The sequence below is a fragment of the Pelodiscus sinensis genome, chromosome 1 (genome assembly GCF_049634645.1).
Source record: "Pelodiscus sinensis isolate JC-2024 chromosome 1, ASM4963464v1, whole genome shotgun sequence".
Taxonomy (NCBI): Eukaryota; Metazoa; Chordata; order Testudines; family Trionychidae; genus Pelodiscus; species Pelodiscus sinensis.
In genome coordinates this window covers 156335183-156357416 of record NC_134711.1, presented here as the reverse complement: position 1 = coordinate 156357416, position 22234 = coordinate 156335183, and the positions used below count along the sequence as shown (strand labels likewise).

General features: G+C 42.0%; 1 protein-coding gene across 1 annotated transcript in view; it reads right to left on the bottom strand.

Moving 5' to 3' along the window:
* Positions 1-2510: 2510 nt before the first annotated feature.
* NECTIN3 (nectin cell adhesion molecule 3) overlaps positions 2511-22234 on the bottom strand; it is a 132735-nt gene continuing 113011 nt past the window's right edge. Inside the window, exons 8-9 of the mRNA XM_075908478.1 lie at positions 9336-9398; positions 2511-8823 (exon numbers count right to left, since the gene is read on the bottom strand). Of these exons, the coding sequence (XP_075764593.1) occupies positions 8647-8823; positions 9336-9398 (240 nt within the window). The 3' untranslated portion in view covers positions 2511-8646. The remainder of the gene's footprint in view (positions 8824-9335; positions 9399-22234) is intronic.

The window sequence follows — 22234 nt, the reverse complement described above, 5'->3', positions numbered from 1 at the left end:
GCACTGGACCAGGGAAACACCACCTCTGTTGTTGGCTTTGATACCCCAGCTGACAATGTAAAATATATTAGGCATTTAATTCAGATCCAGGACCTATTAATAAAATATTAAAGTGAGTGGATACCTCACAAGACTAAAACCTCTCATCCTCAGCCCCACTCCAGAACAATAGATTTAAATGAAGAAAAACAAAACTCATTTGAGTTAAGGACCCAAGCAATGCTGGGTAAATTTAATATGCACATGTTTAGCAAGTGCAGGGTTAAGTCACTACCTTCTGGGACAACGCTCCTCCTTAAGACTCCGTGGGTCCTGTGCTTTCAGGCAGATTTGCTTGGCCCTCAATTTTAGGCACCACCCGTCGGGCATTAGTTTGCTGTTTGTTGAGCTCTTTTTATCATGGATCAGCGTATGATATAAGGTGAGTATCACAGGGTGGACTCACCACCACAGTGCCTCCTGCTGGTAGCTTGGGAATTCTCTCATTAGCTCACAGGATGCCTCCCTCTGGCTGGAGTCTCCCTATCCTGTTCTCCACTGTCAGACCTGCTTCGCTGCCAGACAGCAATGTCCTCTTCAGGTAGGGTTTCCAGATGGTTTAACAAAAAATACCAAACACCCCTCTCTCCTCCCGGACAAAAAGAACAAAACAAAACAAAACAATACCAAAAAAAAACCCCACACACCACACACACCAACCTCACCACCAGGAAAAAATCCTGTCGAGGAAAAAAAATGGGGAGACCAAAGTTGTTAAGCAAAAGCTGCACCACTCCCAGGCCACACTAGGGCCCCCCCATCCCAATGCACTCACCCCCTGCCTCAGAGCCAGGCCCCCTCTAGCGTCCCCCCATCCCAGTGCACTCCTTCCTCCCCCCGAGGTAGGCATCCCCAGAGTCTGGAGCTGCCGCTCCAATCAAATCTCCCCCTCCCCCTGCAGAGCCAGGCACCGAGGAACCATCTGAGTTTTCAAGTGGCTGCTCCTGCCGCCTGGCCCGGCTGCCTTGGCTCACATTGTGTAGAGGGAGGCATCACGTGGCCGGCTCCCAGTCTCTGCTAGTCATGTGGTCCAGGGCAGTGTGCGCTCCATTCCCACTCCAGCCTGGTGCCCCCCAGCGTGGCGTCCAGCAAGCGCTCCCTCCTTCCTCCCCTTTGCTAGACTCTGCGACGCTCCTCACTCCCCTGCCAGACGCAGCAGGGGAAAATTGTCCCCGCCAGATTTCCGTCCCAGGGAAACAGGAAATACCAGACATTGCACATGGAAATACCGGACAGAGCTCGCAAATACCTGACTCTCCAGGTGAATACTGGACACCTAGCAACCCTATCTTCAGGCCATTGCCCTCTGGCGGTGCCCACTCCAGTGTGTCTCAGCCCCATTTGAGGGCGGGGGTGGGGGGTATTTATCAGTCTTTGCACACTGGGGTCCTCCCCTCCTAGGGAATCCCCAATCCCCCTGTACCCACCTTGCCTCAGTGACCCACTGCCAGTCTTCATCCAACCTCTGTCACAGGGGCAAACTGCAAACTAACCTTTTCCTATCCTGGCTGCTCCTCTCTGCCCCCCCCCCCCCCCCCAGTTCTAGGTGTGTCAGGCCTTCCAGCCTAGGAGTGAGGTCAGGCCAGACCTCTCCCTCCCTGCCTGCCTTTCTCCAGCACTGTTCTGTCTTGGGAAGCTTCCTTAGCAGCCAGGTTCCACCTGCTCTCCAGCTGGAGCAAGTCTCTCTCCCCTTCAGGAGCCCTTATACATACAGCCCCCAGTTGGGCCCTAATTGGTTCTATCTGCCTCAGCTGGGGACTCTGCTCTCAGCCCTCTCACAGGGCTGGGTTTTACCCTTAAAGGGCCAGTGTGGGGCAGAGGCACTGTCACAGGGAGAATCAACCCCACAGTCTTTTCCCGAGTAGAAAATGGAGAAGTGCGTGTTGGGGGGAGAAAGAGGGAGACCCGGGCCCACCCTCTACTCCAGGTTCCAGCTCAGGGCCCTGTAATAGCAGCTGTCTATGTGAGTCTCTGACCCCTGCTACAAGACAGCTCCAAGAACCCTGGGCTACTTCCCCACGTCTTCCCCAGCAGCTTCCTTTTCTCCAATTCATCCTCCTAGTGTCTACCTGCTATTTGTTTTCCTCCTACTCCCAGGAGCACTTTCCTCCATCCTCTCAGCTACACATGCCCACCACAAACTGCTGGCAAGCTCCTTTTATAGCCAATCTCAATTAGTTTCCCTAATTACCTTCAGGTGTCCTAATCAGCCTAGGCTCCCATGACTCTAAGCCTGGCCAATTAGCCCCCCCCCCCCCATGTTTAACTGCCCTGATTGCCTTGCCTCTGCTGGTTCTAGACCAGCCCCTCCCTATTACCCAGGGAACAGAGATCTCCTCAGTCTGAGGCTAACATACCTTTTTTCTATTCTTTTTTGTAACCTTCTGACCTGACTTTATCACACTTCCTGTAAAATATAAAAACTCTGCCAATTGTTAGTTTTGCCCTACAGTGACGCATAAGATGGAAACTTTTGTTCTGGATATTTTTATTTTAAAAATGTCTCAACACGTACACTTTAAAAATGTGCAAAGTAAAGGACCGTTTCTAACAGCTTAGGATAGCCACAAATTCAACAATATTATCCTTTCTATTGATCTCAAAATACATCTACACTTTTTTCTGTTCTCTCCAGGTATTTTGAATTGCTCCCCCTCCCTGCCCACCCACATTTCTGAGTTGTATGCTTATACTAAATCATATAATGTAGGCAATATTTCACAACTCAACATTCTAAGCCTCACTGCATGCATTACTGAAATCCTTTTAGCTTGGTTCAGGTGAAGTCCTTAATAATGCAGCTATCTAATCACTATACTTGTAAACTCCACATTAATACACAATTTGCATTACAAAGTTTTTTTTTGCAATTTGTATGTCTGCATACCTTGAGCAACCTACTTGAACTCCAATATTTTTCAGAGACTTATTTGCATTTCTATGAACCAGACTAACAATGGAACATTATGCAATTTAATGGCAAAAGCTAACATAGCCTTGTTGGTTAAAATCTCCCTGAAAAAGTCCTGGCTGGCACTTTGATAGAACCCTAATTTGACAACTGAAATAAAAAATATCAAAGATTAAGCCACATCAGAAGACAGAAGGGTAAAGAATTTTTTTTCTGAATATTGCAAAGCAAAACGTAAAGGCGTAGGGTTAAAAAAAAATCACAAGTATTCAATTTCACATGATTGATCCAAACCAGTTTCAGTACATGGCAAGTACAGCAACAACTTTGAAACTCTTTGTACTATCCATTCAAACCTTCTTCTAACCAATAGATAAAACAGAAGCTTGTTTCAAAATAATATTCAAAGCCATTGTATTTCACCTGTTGCACATGGTATTTTATTGTGTACTTTTGGTGCCTTGTTGTGTACTTAAACAGAAATGATCTTTTAACGTTTAGCATTTGTTAACTCTAAACCACACATTTTCTAGACAAGATCTTCCTTTTTCTATTTTACATCAAAAGGAAATAGTAAGTGAAAAGTTTGTGATAAAGATGGACCTGCTTGATGCTTCATAACTAAGGTTCCCAAAGCGTGGCCCATGGAGCATTGCTGGCCTCCATAAAGTTGCTGGCTATATGGTTCCAGCTCCTGTGAGTTGTACTGAGATATGCTGGCTCTCAAGTGCAACAATAGTGCAAAGCACAAAAGGCTTGATCTGGAAGTTACCTCTCTCATGGGCAATACTTTCAAGGCCAGCAACCATTCCACTATGTACACAATTTTCACTGAGAATTATAGTTAGTTTGTATAATGCTACCAGATTGGTGTCCAAGTGCATTAGAGATATGGGGAGAATTGGCAGGGAAGACCACTAATACTTGTTTGATAGTGGATAATTCTCAGAGAACTGTTAATAGACATCTCCAAGGATCCTACACATTAAATTGTCATATGGAGTCCAAAACCATTTGCAGATGGAAACATTTTGTTGGGAGAATTAGGTGGTTAGTAGAAGGAGAGTCTAAGTTGGTAAAAAATGAGCTTCAGATCAACCACATACATCCATGCACTCCAGCTTACTGACTAACAACTCCTAAATTAAGCAAACATGGGAGACTTGCATAGCATCAACTTGAGATGCAGAAAACAAGTGAGCAGGTAGAAGTTGCCTGTACTCCCCAGATGCAATGTGATTCAGAAATACTTAAAGACATTCTACCATTCAGATACAATCAAGTGAAAAATCCTTATTTGATGCATCTCTGACAATTTTTACCAGGACTGTTGGGCTTGACCTGGAAGGATCAGAGAATCATCTCACATATTATTGCATGTGAGCCATACCACTGTTTAATGTAGTTATCTTCAGTATTCTATTGTCCCCTTGCCTCTTAAATATTAGGCAAGTGATGAGCTGTGACTTCTGCTTGTCTGCCAATTTATTTGTTCTCTTGTTGCATAATCCCTCTATCTTCCCCACCCCCCATTACATTAGTTAGTACATCCATCTGTTGTGTTCTCTGACAAGTAGCATTGGGAACCATCTGCAACAGGGATTGCTCTCTCCATCATTTGTACAATGCCTGGCACACTAGTATCCGGATCCTTTAATTAAATTCCTAAGTGCTATCAATAACAAAGGTCATTTAATGAGGAGTCGTGTGTTACCTTAAAGACTAAACAATTTATTTGGGCATAAGCTTTCGTGAATAAATCACTTCAGATGCAAGGTTTTTTTTACCCACAAAAGCTTATGCCCAAATCAATCTGTTCATCTTTAAGGAGCCACAGGACTCCTCGTTTTTACAGATAGAGACCAACACAGATAACCCTCTGAGAAAGGTAATTCCTTATTCTTACCATATAAATTATTTTATCCAAATGCAAATACTTTAGATACATAGAGCAACGAGAAACTTTAAGAACAGCAGCATAACCTCCTTCTCCTCAACTGCTGTAGTACTCTGCTTCACTACTCAGGTCTGCTTTGGTTCATAATCCACTGGTTGTCTTCCTCTCCTTACCTACACTAAGATTTAACAGGTTGTTAGCAGGCATGCAGGAGTCACAGCATCAATGGCTACAATTCCATTTGAATCTGCACTACTGAATTGTTGGGCAGCATTTGCCACAGCAACACTGGACCTGCTGCGACAGGTAGTACTATAACAATAGGTGTTGCAGTACATTTTTCTGAATTTTGTTTTATTTCATTATTTTCCTCCCGCTTCTACGATGTTTAAAATTCTCTCTGACATTATCCCAACTTCTGAAGGGTTAAACATCGTCATGACAATGTTTTCTTTAGAGACCTTATCAATATCTAGTCTCTGGTGATAGACATTTCCTCCTACATCAGCAATGAAGTCAGTAAGTACTCAGCCACTTCTGTATTTATTGTCCTCACTCACTAGCTTTGAGGTCTACAGATAAAGACTGCTTATTAAATGCAAATTATTTCTATTCTGACCCTTAAAAGATGGCTGAAGGGGAAACCGATGAAAAGATAGCAACATCCTTTTATGTTCTCAAAACAAAAAGAGGTTAAGACATTCTCTCCCTGTCCAATTCATGCTTGCTCATTTCTTCCTTGTTCTACCGTCTCTTGGGCCCTTGTGAACTGAAATTTTAATCTGTGAGAAATGAAGCAACAATGCAAGCGATTTCATCTGCCAACACGCAAGGACCTGGGATCACTGTAGAGAAACAAGAGAAACACTTGCACAGAGACTATTTTGTCAACTGCAAGCTTCTGTGTCTTCTCCCCACTCCTGTTTTGCACCGTCATGTGTATACAATGATAGAAGAACTGCTGCTTTCTCCCGTTTTTCCACTGTTCGTCTTATCTATTTTCCTCCAATTGCCACAGGATGTACGAACACACAAGAAACAGGTGTTCAACACAAAATTTCTGCACTTCAGGCATCTTACATCAATGCTTGAAGTCAGAGTCCCCTACTTCCATCTCTGACAGGCTATAGACAAGAGCTGAAAATAGATTTTGGAACTGATTTTGCTGCCTGAGATGGTGTCATGGAACCAAATTGTGAAGACTAACTGTTAATCAATTTGAGATAAACACACTGGAAATCATTTTTGAGAGAGAATTTTCACTCCAGTGAGACATTGTTTCATTGTTCTCAATCTCAGCTTTCATTCTGCTGCACTAATCAATGAAGTGCCCAGTAGCTACATTCTCAATGCTTAAATTCTGCTGAAGCCCACTGGAGATGAGCCCTAGTGGCCCCCTCTCAAGTGTCTAAAGCATCAAGCCCTGCCGCGCTCTACTGAGGGAGGAAGCCCAAAGCCCCAGACCCCTGAATGGTGTGGTTTTTGGGGAGCAGCTCTAGGACATCTTACAATTTAAGACCTGTACATTTTGCTGTGTTATTAAGCAAGTTGTTACAATGGTATCTATAGAAAAAAAGAATATTAATGTGATAGTTGTTGAGCTGGGAAATTGGTGTATTTTGAATCAAAAAAGTTAGGAGAGATAAAGCAAACAACTTTATCCAACTGGTAGATTACCGCATGAAGGAACACTCGCAGTGGAAACAATATTTTTACTTACTCCCAATATGCAATTGCCACTGTTTAGACATTCATTTTATGAAAGGCTAAAGATACTACTATCAAATAAGTTACCACACCATCAACTTCAGCATTAATTAGTTTGATACTTATAAAATAAATCCAGTTCATGTTTTAGATGATTAACCAGTCAACTAAAAATATTCCAATATCTTTGGCTGCCCTTAAAACCACCAATAAATCAATTGCCTGAGACAAGCATGCACACTTCAAATGAAAATTAGCTTGCATGGGTAAATGTGGAGGGGGATTTTCATTTACTCTTTTTCATGTCCTAATATGGAACAAATTGTCTAGTGTCTATTGAGACCCCTTCTTTGTACTCTAGAATGCTCACTCTCTTGTAAGTCCTAGCATTCAAGTCTTTAAAGCGTTTCTTAAACTGTGTTCCGCGGCACACTGGTGTGCTGCAAGGCAATCGGAGGTATGCCTCAGAACAATAGAATACCAAATGGATGTCCTTAAAGGGGTAGGCGACTTTTTTTTGGCTCAATAACTTCCCCCAACCTTTTCCGCGCCCACCCCCAATAACTTTCCCCCCAACTTTTTTTGCTCAACAAAAAATCCTCAGTGTTCCGCATTAAGAAAATTGTTTGGTGTTCCTTAGTCTGAAAAAGTTTAAGAAACACGGCTTTAAAATCACCTGTATGAGCTTGTCCCATTTGTTGTCCAGTGACATTAAACAAGAAAAATTTGGTATCACAGGTTTACCTATGCAGGTTCTTTAACAGATAGGAAACTTATTTGCACTCATAAAAAACACGGTGCCTTTTCAACACAATTTTATTTTCATACAGTATTCCAGCGGTACCAACACCAGCAGAGTTCCACCTGTATTGGTATTTCCTTTGGCAAACCATTCACCAGCTATTTCACAACACTAGTGTTTCCATCGGCTCTGGCCAGGGTTAGAATACAGTGATAACCTTGCCCCCAACTCTCCATTGATACCATTGGCAAAGCTGTTTGCATTTTCACAGAGGAAATTTAATTTGTCAGCCAACTATGGCCCTAGCAAACAAGTATCCTGCTTTTCTTTTCTACTGAGCACCCAGTTCCTGTTTACTTGATTGGTATCCAAGCGGGCAAGATGGAGATGCATGTGTGGCACTTGTGGGAATGTTTTAAACCAGATAAACAGGTATGAACATATTCTTGCAGCTAAAAGTTAGTTCCAAGACTCAGACTGGGTGTAAAATGAAGGGTGACATGAACTGGAAGCTAATGGACTTAAACATTGACCTGAGACTTACAGCAGTAAAGAATTCAACCAGCAGTTATGAGGCAGGCAGTATTCGTTCAGAAAGCACGGTAGCAGATCAGTGCCTGTCTGTGTATTTGAATGGGAAATCGAGGTAGTGGGGAAACAGAGGTGAAGATCACCAGCTGGAGTCAGGTACTGTCAGTACCTCAGTAAAATTATTTTTTACCAGTGGTAATGCTTCTAACGTATCTTAAAGGACTAAGCAAATCCTCATTCACAGGCAGAAATTTCTCACTTTACACAAGGATGTACCTTTTCTCTCCAGCTTTGACCCTATCTTTTTGTACACGGGAAGTGTAATTTTATTAAGCACATCTACTTCAGGGGTGGGGAGAAGAGAGAATTCCCCAAAAATTAAGGAAATGGATTCTAAATTCATTGTATGCAGATTTGAATTACAGATGAATAGGCTGACATGTCTGAAATCTGGTGAGCTTAACACAGGCAGCTCAGGCTCTGCTTGTGGAGGATCCCTTTAGCTATCCACACACACTAGAATTTTAACAGTACGATACTGATGAGCTCTGTGCTACTCAAAAAGTAAATTAGCAATCAAAGACACAAATGCAATAGTTTCTCCAGAAATATCTACCTTTTCTACCTACTTATTTCTCATCAGCTCTTACCACACACATAAAAAAATATTAATTGGATCTGTACCTACTTCTTTAGAAACTGTTAAAACACAAGAGGATAAGTACTTGCCCTATAATCAACAAGTGTTAACTTATAGATTTTTCAAAAGTTACCTAACACCAATTTACTTTGTATAAAAATACACAGCAGGGAAAGTGATCACACATAGTGTTCTCTAGGATTAATGTAGATTCTTCCAGTTCCTGAATTTTGATGGTGCTTGCTACTCCAATTCTTGTAACACATCTGCTTGTGAACTGGGTACATCTGCTGAAGGCTGTCTTGGCCCAATTGATTTTCGTCTTCACAAATAAGTTGCCTGCCATTTACCGCTTTCTAAAAAACACAAATATTCATGTACATTAAAAGCATCAGCACTTTCATTCTTCAAATATTGCTTCCACAATACATCGCATTAAGACTGTAATTACTACCATTAGCACTCACCTTTTATTCTGCCATACACCCCTTATAATAGTTTAATGTATGTTCCTTAGTTACTAGTCACTCATTGAAATGTGTTACATTACAGAAAGGACGCATGGAAAATATTAACTACCAAGAAGTTAGATACATTATGACTAAAGTTAGCATAAAAAAAGACTATGAACAAGTGCATACATTAAGCCAACTACAAAATGACATGACTGGTTTTTGGCTTTGATCTCTTACTTCCCAATTACTAATGTTCAGTTGGCACTGTTTGAAATTCAGATGGCACATGGACATCCAGTTTACTTGTTAAATCATTACTGCATAGGATAGACAAGTAATCTTAGGGGGGCAGGGTGTGGGTGTGTCTTTAATCTTAATCAAGGCTCAGGCTCAAATATAGTTGTATTACTTACTATGTTCTGCAAATTTCCTGCTTCTCTCTCCCTGTATTGGCTTTGCAAAGGGAAGCACTCTCTCTGCAGGGAAGAAAAGTTATAGTAAAAGTTTACATCGAATTATCGGAGGAAAGTTTGACAACGGCTTTGTTCAAAGCAATAAAATGAGAGGAAGCATTCTGCCTTGGCAACTGTCTGAAATAAGCATCTTTCAGGAGGAAAAGTTTGACAAGGCTTGCTCAAAACAAGTTCCAGTAGCTCGAGCCTATTAACTCAAGCTAACTATTGCAGTGAAACTCTCATAAGTCTAAAACTCACAAAAGGGTAACTGAAGTTTCTTAATGCAACAAACAACATCCCAGTCTCAGTTTTGTAGGTCACTGGACTTCTGTGGAGGCAAGTCAACACAGAGGAATCTTATTCATGGCCAATTCTGGAAGCCAAGTCATACAAAATTTGCACACACTATAATAGGGATAGAGTATTGGTAGACAACAATAAAGACAAGTAGAGGAACAAAGAGTAAAGAACAAAACAGACATAACAGAAAAATAGAGAGAGCCTCTATAGCAAGAATAGGAACTGAACAAGCACAACACATCTGAGACCATAAGAGTTTAAGCAGGTATTCATTTATCTAGCATACTAGAATGATATTAATTTTTACCAACTATATTACAATTACTATTATACATTGATGCTTAAATTAGAACTATATTAGTTCAAATCAAGATACATTGTGATGCTCTATCATCCCACTTTCTTACAATTACACAAAGTTATATAGCCCATAGTAGATGTTTGTTGGTAAACCAGTATTCCCACACGAAATTACATTTCTCAACCATTTATCCATGTGCAAAATTTAACATAGTCAAAACTTGTTTATAGGAAAACAGCACTATTTCCACACTATATACAATAGACTACTGAATTGCCACGTGTCCATCTGATGAGGACCTTAGCTTGAAACTGAAGCTAGATTAACAACTTTCTAATTAGGTGAAAAGTCTTAAGAATTTTCAGTGCAATACAGCATCTCTCATCTTAACTACACCAAGTTCTTTTCCGAGGAGACAGATTAGAACTGTAAAAAGCTCATTTGTTTACTCTCAGCCTGATGCACCCAGACCGTAAAGAGATGTACCTATCATCATGTACAGCATGCTAACACATTGCCAGGTGTTGCAAGGATTGTCTGGGATAGTAGGCATGAAGTAGTCAGAGTGTACATGTTGAAACTCTCTTAACCAGGATTCTTTGGCCCAGCGGCATCCATGGTCCAGTACAATGTTGCAGGAACAGAGTCCCAGGGGCAAGTACGTCTGCTGGGCCGGAAGAGCAATAGGCTGCGTGCAGTGAGCTGATGGCAGGGCCATCCAATAGGTGGCAGCAGATCTGCCACCCAGTGGTGTTGAGACACACGCACATGCCTGCCTAGCAAGTCCTGGAGCTCCAGTACAGCTACCTGGTGGGTCCTGGAGCCATGGCTGCCCAGCGGGGCTAGCTGGAGGGGAGGCGTGGCTGGGAGGCCAGCAGGTAGGTAGGTAGGTAGGTAGGTAGGTAGGAGTGAGTGAGTGAGTGAGTGAGTGAGAGAGAGAGAGAGAGAGAGAGAGAGAGTGAGTGAGTGAGAGAGAGAGAGAGAGAGACCAAAATCTCTCATTTGGGTCCTATCAGGTTGTGAGAGTGCCGGATCAGAGAGGTCTCATCTGCATTCCATGAGTCTTCTCACAGGTGACCATGTCTGAGTAACCCACTACCAGTATTGTATCACAGGCCCTTTTGCAGTAACCCTTGTGTAGATGTCCCGCTCATGCGAAGGCCTTCTACTTCAAGGTCCTTGTGCTTAGTTTTCCACTGGTTACTGGGGTAGATTAAAATCCCTACAACTAATATCAGCAAAAAAAACTAGCAGTTGAGAAGCTGCCTAAGCACTCTTCAGCTTGTTTCTCAAATTTGCTAAGGTAGCACCCGATCACTTACTAGAGATCATGATATTTTGGCCTAAAGCCCAAAGTATTGAAAAGGCACAGCCTGTAGGATGACATGATTTTTCTTCTAGAAATGGGGAGGGGGACAAATAAGTTACCCAAGGCAAGACGCAATTATTGGATGACACACTTGTGTTAAGACACCGTCATTCAAATGATTGCTGTGTTAGATCATTAGCTTGACAGTTCATTTTGAGCCTATTTGAGTCTGTGGCAAAATTCCTGTTATTGAAGTTTCATCTTTTGTATTTAAAAATGCCTCCCTTTCTAATCCTACAAAAAAAAAAAAAAAAAAAAAAAAGCTTAACTGAGTATATGAGCACTCCATTCAAAGGCTTTTGCCAATTCCAATTAACATCTCACATTTAAGTTATAATGGTAATCATTTCAGTCTGAACCTGCATGAGGTCTCATTCCCCCTCTTTTTTTAATTCAAATGGAAACAGCTCTTTGCAGGTTTTGTACCAAGTAACTATTTTACATTACATAACCAAAGATTAACATCACCCATATTGCTGCATAAATGGACACCATCCTGTGCCATATCTATTTTTGCCATTACAAAAGCTTACATCTTTCTCATGCAAATTAAAAAAAATCTTTCCAGACAGCTTAGTCTCATGAAATCCATCAAATTAAGAAATAATGCATGAAACCCCAGTACTTTTCTGTGATAAATCTGCCATGCAGTGCATTCTGTGTATCAATTACTTTGCTAACTTTGGACAGCAAGTTGTTTCAGAGGGGATTATGTGTTCTAATGTGTTTTGTACAATACCAACACACACTGCTGGCTCACTTTATTCTATTTCTTTTCCTCTTATACAGGTCCTGTGACTACTGAGACAGTCACTATGCTTCACTTAGCAATCCTCTAGCCCACAGAAGCTTCATAGTCCTAATAGTGTTCATAAACTAATTCATCTATTCATCTTTCAAACATGAGTTTTGAGAAAGTTGGGCATAGGCTTGTCTGAGGTTGTGTCTGTGCTTTTAGTGAGAGATGTGATTTCGACACTGAAAATACATACCCAGAATAGCTATGATCAAACTAGCACACTGAAATTAGAGTGTAAACATAACAGTGTTGGGTTCTATGCTCCCAATTATATTCCTAGCATCTTGGGTAGGTATGTTCTCAGGGAAGTTAGCCCTTCTCTCTGATCCATCTTGGCTATTCTCTATATTTAGCAAGTTAGCTCAGCTAATTAGTGAAACATGCCTCCTCAAACTGGGACTCCCACTCTTCCTTAGCAAAAAGTACATATATACCTTAATCTTAGATAAAACCTTAATCTTAGATAAAACTATTGGCTGTGCCAAGATCCAATCATAGAATACTGGAACTGGAAGGAACCTTGAGAAGTCATGGAGTCTAGTGCCCTGTCCTCACGGCAGGACCAAGCACTGCAGATCATCCCTGATAAATTTTTATCCAACCAGCTCTTAAATATGTCCAGTGAGGAAGATTCCACAACCTCCCTAGGCAATTTATTCTAGTGTTTAACTACCCCGACAGGAAGTTTTTCCCCCACTGTCCAACATAAACCTCCCTTGCTGCAGTTTAAGCTCATTGCTCCTTGTCCTATCCTCAGAGGCTAAGAAGAACAATTTTTCGCCATCCTCCTTGTAACACCGATTTATATACTCAAAAACTATCATATCCCCTTTCAGCCTTCTCTTTTCTAAACTAAACAAGTTCAATTCTTTCAGTCTTCCCTCGTACATCACATTCTCTAGACCTTTAATCATTTTTGTTTCTCTTCTTTGGACCTTCTCCACATCTTTCTTGAAATGTGGTGCCCAAAACTGGACACAATACTCCAACTGAGGCCTAATCCACACAGAATAGAGCAGAAGAATGACTTCTCATGTCTTGCTCACAATACTTCTGCTAATGCATCCCAGAATCATATTTGCTTTTTTTGCAACAGTGTCACACTGTTGACTCATCTTTAGCTTGTGGTCCACTAGATCCCCTACAGCAACAATCTCTTCCCATTCTGTATGTGTGAAACGAATTGTTCCTTCCTAAGTGGAGTACTTTGCATTTGTCCTTATTAAACTTCATCCTATTTACCTTCAACGATTTCTCCAGTTTTGTTTTAAAGCAGTTGCAACCCATTCCAGCTTAGTATCATCTGCAAACTTAATAATCATACTCTGTCATCTAAATCATTGATGAAGCTATTAAACAGAATCAGTCCCAAAACAGACCCCTGCAGAACCCCACTTGTTATGCCCTTTAAGCATAATTGTGAACCATTAATCACTACTCTGAGAATGGTTATCCAGCCAGTTATGAATCTTCCTTATAATAGCCCCATCTAGGTGGTATTTGCCTAGTTTATTGATAAGGCGAGATCGTGTCAAATGCCTTGTTCAAGTCTAGGTATATCACGTCCACCACTTCTCCCTTATCCACAAAGCTTGTTATCCTATCAAAGAAAGCTATCAGATCAGCTTGACGCGATTTGTTCTTTACAAATCCATGCTGGCTGTTACCTATTACCTTATCTTCCAGTTGTTTGCAGATGAATTGCTTAATTACTTGCTCCATTATCTTCCCTGACTGGCTCCATTATCTTCCCTGTATTGCAAGCCCCAATTACTTGAGAATCCATCTACCTCATCATCTTTAATATATTTGTACTCAACACTTGTTAGATTAGCAAGCATACTCCCCATTTTATATATGGGGAACCAAAATCAAAACTGAGCTTGTTGAAGGTCACATGAAGCCTGTGGTAAAGGAAACAATTAAATCTGAGTTTCCCAATATCCTAAACTAGTACATCTAACCACTGGGCCACCCCTCCTAACTGATTTAAGAGTGAACATGGACTTTTTAGAGACAATTAAGTTCTATGTGACAGTCTAGTGTCAATGTCATATCCATCTTTTCTTTTAAATCAACACTGTAGAAGGGGTGCAGAGGCAGGGAAATAGAATAACTCCAATCTCTGCATAATTGTGTTTTGCCTCTGTGTAAGCCATGTACAATCCATCCAAACTGCAGGGTCAGGTGGTATAAAAATATCCATGGAAAAACTTCATTGTGCCATTTCAGTAAGTATATTTTTTTCTTTTTTTTCCCCCTTCATGTTTTTAAAGGAGAGAAATCTGTTTAAAAATACCAATTAATACAGGACTACATTATGTAATAATGAAAACTCATATATAAGATTTGACTACTTGTTCACAGAAGTTGAGCACAATTTGCTTCTATCACTAAATTAGGTGAGCTAATCATGGTACTTTTTGATAAGCTCATGAGCAACTGTTTTTGCGCAATGGCCCATCTGACATTGTTTCTGATCTTCACACAGTGTAAAAAAGCCTGTTAAGGGTAAAATTAACCAGGCCACTGTTCATGAATCCATAAACTATGGATTTGGATATAACACAAATCATATTCTAGTGCTAGATAATACATGGTGTGTTTGAGGAAGGACAAGCTTAAATGTCCGTAGAACCATCCCTTCCAGTTTATGAGCAATTTGTCTTGGACAAGTTAATCTTCCTGTTTTAATATATTTCTTCCTTCTTTCCTCCCCATTAAGTGATTGGAGCAACTAGATATCTGTTCTAAGAAACACAATGCTGTCTAGCAATCAATCTAATCTTTTCTTTGCTGAAATTTGACTAGTAGAGTGTCAGAAAAACAGTTTCTTAGATGAGCATTAGCAATAAGTTTTACAAAAATGTCTTAATTTTGTTCCCCATGCAGTTTTAGAATCACAAAACAGCAGCCTTGCCTCATGCCACTGCCTTCCTTTACACGATGCATTTGTTTTACACTTTGACAGCATTTCACGTGTTTGAAGGCAAACTCAGCTTTAGTGACTACTGATATTTAATTCATTGAGAAAGAAAAAGAAAAAAAATCGATAAGGGTTACTCTAACAGCTGTTCCACCCTGTGGAAAAGATGCCTGAAATTGAGGAAAGGTTTGAGAATAAAGGGTTGTATGTGACAAGAACAAGCATCTAAATCATTTTAACTTCCCCACAAAGTTATCTGACATGTTTCCCTAGCTGTCGCTTACTACCACTAACATTGTTATGGGTTTATTTATATGGATATGAAAACAGATACATGGTTCTTTACATCAATAAAGAAAATACTATCATACCAAATGCAAGTATGTGTGAGTGTGAATGCGTTTGGGGGGCAGCTCAGCAGCTACTCAGACTTCAGTGGATCCGCTAGAAAAATGTTTGCCATGATTCTAGTTTATATAGTTTTTCTTGGTGAAAACTGGTCAAGGCCTCAAAAGCCATACCACCACATGACACTGGTCACTCCCTGAACCATTGATTTACTACTAAAACGGAGTATTTACATGGAGGCAAGTAGCTGGTGTAGCGACACTGGGATTCAGGAAGTGACACTGCTTCTTTTCTAGCACAGCTGAGCCATGCTCTAGTGTGGTGCTATTGGGACCTGAGCTGCTGCTGATTGATTTAAAAAGGTCAAAGAAATAAACTGCTTGGTTGAAGAAGCTTAAAAAAAATTTCACAATACCACTCTGCAAGTATGTCTAACCAAGACAACAAAAAAGATTCAGTAAATGTTTGACAAATAAGTTGATTTCTTACTAGGCAACTTAAGAGAGAACTCTTAGTAATATTTCATTTAAACTGATACAGAAATTTATTTCTTGCACCTCTCAGATGCAATACAGAGGTTTAGGAATCAGGGAGGAGGAGTTGAGGGAGAGGGAATTAATAGCTGAGCAGATGCTTGGGCATGAATTTGGAGGGTTGTTGGATATGGAACAAGAATCAAACAAGGGATTTTTTTAAGGGGCGGGGGGGAGAGGAAGGATTTTTAGGGACCTCAAACTCCTAAACCCTTTGTTTTAGCTGTCCCCATCCTCATGTGTCCTTGCATCTCAACCCAATTACCCCTTTCCACAGTTGGCATATATTTGTGGTCAAATACATTTGTCCCTTTCCATCTCTACCATGATCCGAACATTTTACATATGTATCCTTCATTGAGGCACGTTGAGAAGTACCATCTGGAATTGCAAATTCAAGTAATTACTACTACATGAAAAGGATATGGATAGTTAATTGCATTTGTTTACAGTACAGGCAGTTCCCGAGTTACGCGGATCCGACTTATGTCGGATCCGCAGTTACAAACGGGGTTTGCTCCACGTCTCCCTGGTCTGCTGGAGACCAGCAGACCAGAGAGACGGGGAGCAAAGCCACAGAGCACGCGGGCAGCGGACAGCCCAGACACGCCGCGGCTGTCCCGCTGCCGGCGTCCTCAGAGGCTTTGCTCCCCGTCTCCCTGGTCTGCTGGTCTCCAGCAGACCAGGGAGACGCAGAGCAAAGTCGCGGAGGACCCGGGCAGCAGGACCGCGGTGCGTCTCGGTCCGCCGCCCGTGTCTCCCTGGTCTGCTGGGGGGGGGGGGGGGGGCGAGGCACAGCTAGTACGCCCCCCCCCCCCCAGCAGACCAGGCTTTTCTCCGGATGCCTGTGGTAGAGCAGCTGGGGCGCTGCCGGTTGGTCCCGCAGTGCCGCTCTGGGCGCTACTTGACCAACCCGGCAGCACCGCAGCTGCTCTGCCCCAGGCGTCCCCAAGTCAGCCGCTGCTGAAACTGATCAGCGGCTGACTACAGGAAGCCCGAGGCAGAGATGCTCTGCCCCGGGCTTCCTGGAATCAGCCGCTGATGAGTTTCAGCAGCAGCTGACTTGGGGACGCCTGGGGTTCTTAAGTTGAATCTGTATGCAAGTCGGAACTGGCGTCCAGATTCAGCCTGTTCAAACTGATCAGAGGCTGATTCCAGGAAGCCCGGGGCAGAGCAACTCTGCCTCGGGCTTCCTGTAGTCAGCCGCTGGTCAGTTTCAGCAGCGGCTGAATCTGGACGCTAGTTCCGACTTACATACAGATTCAACTTAAGAACAAACCTACAGTCCCTATCTTGTACGTAACCCGGGGACTGCCTGTACATTGTGCTTCTATAGCACTTGTTATCAACCACTACTGCGGCTATAGTTTCTCTTTTTCAGCACAAAAGGGAAAGAATATAATCAGGACCATCATAACTGATGGAAGCTAACATTTCTGTCCAACCAACTGCTCTGTGTGAAGACCGATGCATTACTTTCATCTCACAGTTTAGAAGACTATGTTCATGAATACAGCGTTCATGAAGAATATGAATACATGAATGACTATATAGGAAAATCCAAAATCCATCTGGGCTAAGTCAGGGCAGCCTTGTTTTCATGTATGCAGCTAAATCAATGTACGCCAGCTAGAAGTCTGTCATGCTGCAAGTGCATGGAGAAGGATGAATTATCTGTAGGAGAACATAGGTAAAAAAAGCTGAAGTGCACAGTGACAAGAAAGCAGCAGAGGAGATTCACTAACACTGACAATGGAAAAGGGTGTTGAATAAACTGGAAGAGAACTAAGCAACCAGACAAGCCAACAGTAGTGAGGCCAGGCCCCAAAAAAGGAAAAGAAAAGCACTATCAAGCCCAAGGAATGCAAAGGAAGAGTTAAAGAAAAAAAATGCTGTTTTGAGAAGAGAATCAGTCTGCCATGAAGTAGTACAGAAGCTGACTGTTTGGTGGGGTGTTGCACTCTTTACAGAGAAATTAAAAAAATAATATAAAGGGTTGTAACAAAAATAATTCTTGCTTTGCTCCTGAACAGATCATAGTACTGCTACAGGAGAGTCAATAATGCTGCCAACTCAGATTTTCAAATGTTAAAGAGCTGTATGCACTGTAAAAGGGAGATATCCATCTTCTGAGCAAATGATTTGTTCAGAGGGCCTTGCTTTACCATCTAACTATGTCTCTACTTGAGTCCATACAAGGAGGAACATGCTTTAACTTTTCTCCAACACACATCTTTTGTGAGGTGAGCAGTATGCACCATTATGATCATTTTTCTATTATTGCCTTTGTCTTCGATTGTTTCCAACAGGCATTTCTCTGTAATTATGGCTGTACACGTTGAGAGAAGCCACCGGGATTTGGAATCAAAAGCATTATATGGGGGGAAACCTTATGCTCTACGAGGCAATAAAAAACTCAAGGCTAAGAAAAACATAGAAATATGTAATGTGTTATGCAGAACATGAACAATTATCCAGTTCACAGAAAGAAAATCTGTTCATGGTCATGTTCACAGGTCGGTGCACAAAGTTCAATAATGTTGACATCTGTAGCACATGAAGAATTACATGAAAAATGTAGTCAGCTGTTTACCAGAGCAAAGGATGGCAACGAACAGAAGAAAGTTATTTCCTACTCAAGCATTATAGGTCATGTAAAAGGATGAGATCATTTGAATGCTTAAAAAAAAAAAGAGTGTAATTAGCACTCATATGGTGTGCAATCCAGCAGGTTAGTAAGAAAAGGACTTTTCTGACCAATAATATAGAATTTTATTATACATCCAGGTGAAAACCTAACAGGTAATTACCTAAAAAAAGGCAGAGTTATGCAACTGAACATGAATAAGTGCATCACATATGGCTAGCTGGATCGACACTACATTTTGAGAAAGGAAAGGAAATTCATCAAGTAACTGAGATTATGAAATGGAAAAATGATATCATATGAATGAGGCTTTATTACAAGTGTAAGATCTCCAATGTTAATGGAAGGAGGATTACATGACAAAGTGCAAAGAAGATGACCATGTGTGGACTCACATGTGGTGCCCATATAAACACTGGAAAGATTAAGTGTCTGAAAGGAGAGGGGGAAGACTGCAAGGCATGAAAAAGAGCAGCTGCATGAACAGGAATAGCATGTTAAGGATGACAGAGAAGGAATATATTGTGCTCAAGAAGGTTCGTTACATTTGGAAGAGATTAAGTATTAGATTGTATAAATCTTTTACCTTTTCCTCTATTTCCATATTCTGTGCTATATAAGGGTAAAAAATCCTGGGGAAGAGCTAACTAAAAAGCAAGCAAGGATTCCATGTTGGCTACTGATGTTCAATAGCTGCTTACAAAACAACTGCTAAGGATTTAAAAATTATTGTAATCTTAACAGTAACCAGCTTCAGTACCTGATTACAAGAAGGTATGCATAAAGCCAAGACATACAGAGTCAGCCACCAAAGCCCAGGTCTGGAAAGGTACAGCCCCAAAGCAGTTTATATTACCTATTTTTCCCCCTACATTGCTACATGACACCATCTCTCACTTCTTTAGCAGTACAAATACATAATACAAATCTTTAAGAAATTATAGATCTGTTAGGGTATGTCTACACTACATCGTTAATTCAAGTTAGTTAATTTAAATTAACTATTTCCAATTAAGTTAATTCAAATTAACATATCTACACACAAAACCTATTTTGAAATAGCGTTGTGCTATTTCAAAATAGCGCGTCCACACTAAGTGGACCCTGAACTGAAGTTAAGGCTGGCCAGAACCAGTGACGGCAGGGCATCAGGTTAGGACTTGGTGTATGGGGCTGCTGCCTGAGGCTAACTGAGCTCCGTGCTTACAGGGACCCTGCTCCCCACCCAGGACAGACAGTTCTTAGGGTTCCCCGCTCACTTGTCTACCTCGATGAGGGACAGCAAAGCAGTCCTGTCTTGGAGTGCTCTGAGTGCCTGCACTCGGGACACCACAGCACTCGGCCACATGGAGCCAGAGCTGCCCCTGGGCACACCGGTGCATCTCGTGGGGTCGTTGCCATCAGCTCGGCTACACTTGCTGCAGGCTGCCATCCGGGGAGTTCATCCGGGGACTGTCAGGATTCATGAGGCCCTGCGGGAGAGCATCCACCCTGGTCCTCCCCCCTGGGGTCTCGTGCCCCATTCCTCCCTCACATCCTCCCTAGCCTCCCTTCCTGATGTGAAACAAAAAACGTGTATGTTCAAAAATAGAAACTGGGTTTATTGGAGGAAGATGAACCTCTGGGGAGACTGGGAAAAGGAGGTGGGAGAGAGGAGGGGGAAACCGGAAGGGGGAAGCAAGGGGAAGAAGCAGGAGGGGAAGCTCAGGGCCCAGAGTTGAGGGTCTTGCTGGACCAACTTGATTTTCATGCAAACCTGCTCCTTGGTTCACATGTGGCCTTTGGTGGCCAGGCTGGCAGCTATCCTGCCATAGATGGCGGCGTTCCTCCATCTAGTGCGGAGATCATGGACGTTAGAGGCATCCGCCCCCAAACCTGAATAAGGTCCATGATCTCCACCCTGGACCAGGAAGGTGCCCGCCTTCTCCAGCCCCTGGCAGGCTCTTGGGAGTTGGCAGACTGCTCCTGGGAAGTGGTCGAGGGCAGGCTGCCAGTGGCTGCTGGCTTATGTTTTGGGGCCAGGATCAGGGGCCCCGGTGGCCACTGCTGGCTCTGGGCTGGCAGGCTTGGAGCTGGGACAGGCACTGTGGCCAGTGTTTACCCCTTTAATGGCTCCGGGGCTGGGGGAGGGGAGAGTAAGTTTTCCTGGTTGTGCCCAGAGTGGCCACCAGGGCTCCCTGGGAAGGGCTGGAGGCCCCCTATTTCGAATTAAGCGTCTACACAGCACTTAATTCGAAATAGCTATTTCGAATTTGGAGTTACTCCTCGTAGAGAAGACTTACCAAATTCGACTTAAGCACACCGCAATTTCCAATTAATTTTGAAATAGCATGTATAAACGCTATTAAAGTTAATTCAGAATAACAGTTGTTATTTCAAATTAACTTTGCAGTGTAGACAACCTTATATCTAAATAGTCATTAAGTAAATAGGTTAATGAAATGTATATTATACACATGTTGAAGACTGGGTTTACATGAACCATAGTAGTTGGACGAATAAAGTGGTTAAGTCTTATTTTAGGACATCACACACCTGTAACTGGAAGCCAGAAAGACCTGATAGACTTAAATCAACAATTTACATTAGCATACTGGAGCTAGGTAATAAAGAGAACCTTATACATTTTACATATTTTTAGACACTTAAGAATTACCTTGTTGGTGTGGGAAAATATGCAAACTTGCAAGCCCATGTAAACCCCCACAAAAAACTCAGATTGGGCAAAAGAAACATTTTTAAGTGAGGCAAAGTAAGCATTTTCACTCTAGGCAAAAAACAAAACAAAACCCGGATAGGCTTGCAGAAAGATTTGACACAGAAGCTTTATATCCTTCTACGTTTTTGGTTCAATACAAGAAACGCTGTCAAGGCTGTTCCCAACTCTGGTACCTGAAGTGCAGAAGGAGGGGGCCTGAAAGAGACCTTAAAAATACCCTACCTATATGCTTCTGCTGAAAGACTCTCCAAGGTCACAGACTCCTTGACATCGGGTGGTACACTGCAGTATCCAAATGCAAAAACTCCAGGAAGCCAGGAAGAAGCACTTAGGAAATTCTCCTTGTGGGGTACCCCTAAGCTCTTTAACCCTCCCTGAAAAGAGAACTTGGAAACAAACTGTCATCTCTCAATAGCTGACCTTCAGTTCAGGCACATGTACACAGAACCTCCTGCCTTCTAGGACACAGGCATTTTACTATAGACTTAAAAAGGTGATTTTATTAAAAAACCAAAATATGTAAAGCATATTGCTTGCTAGATGTTACAGAGGAAATAAAACAAGATTTAAACACAGCGATTCAGTTTCAATTACAACGTACAGGATTTTGTGCTAGCTTCCCCCCAGAAGTGATAGCTCCTCCCCAGGTAAATTGAAGCCCACATGTTAAGTTGTGAGATTTTAACAGCACCCACTCAATGGTACTTAGGTGCTTTTGCATTCTTTTTGATGAACCAAAATCATCATCATCGAGGAGCTGCATACCACTGTTATGAATACCATATGTTATCTAATCCCTGAGAGATTTTACTAAAACAATCCTTACAGACTTTTATATACCTGCATTGATTTAATTCCATGGGGGCTGTTAATGGGAAAACAATAGCTCTCAAATAACATCCCAATACATTTGAA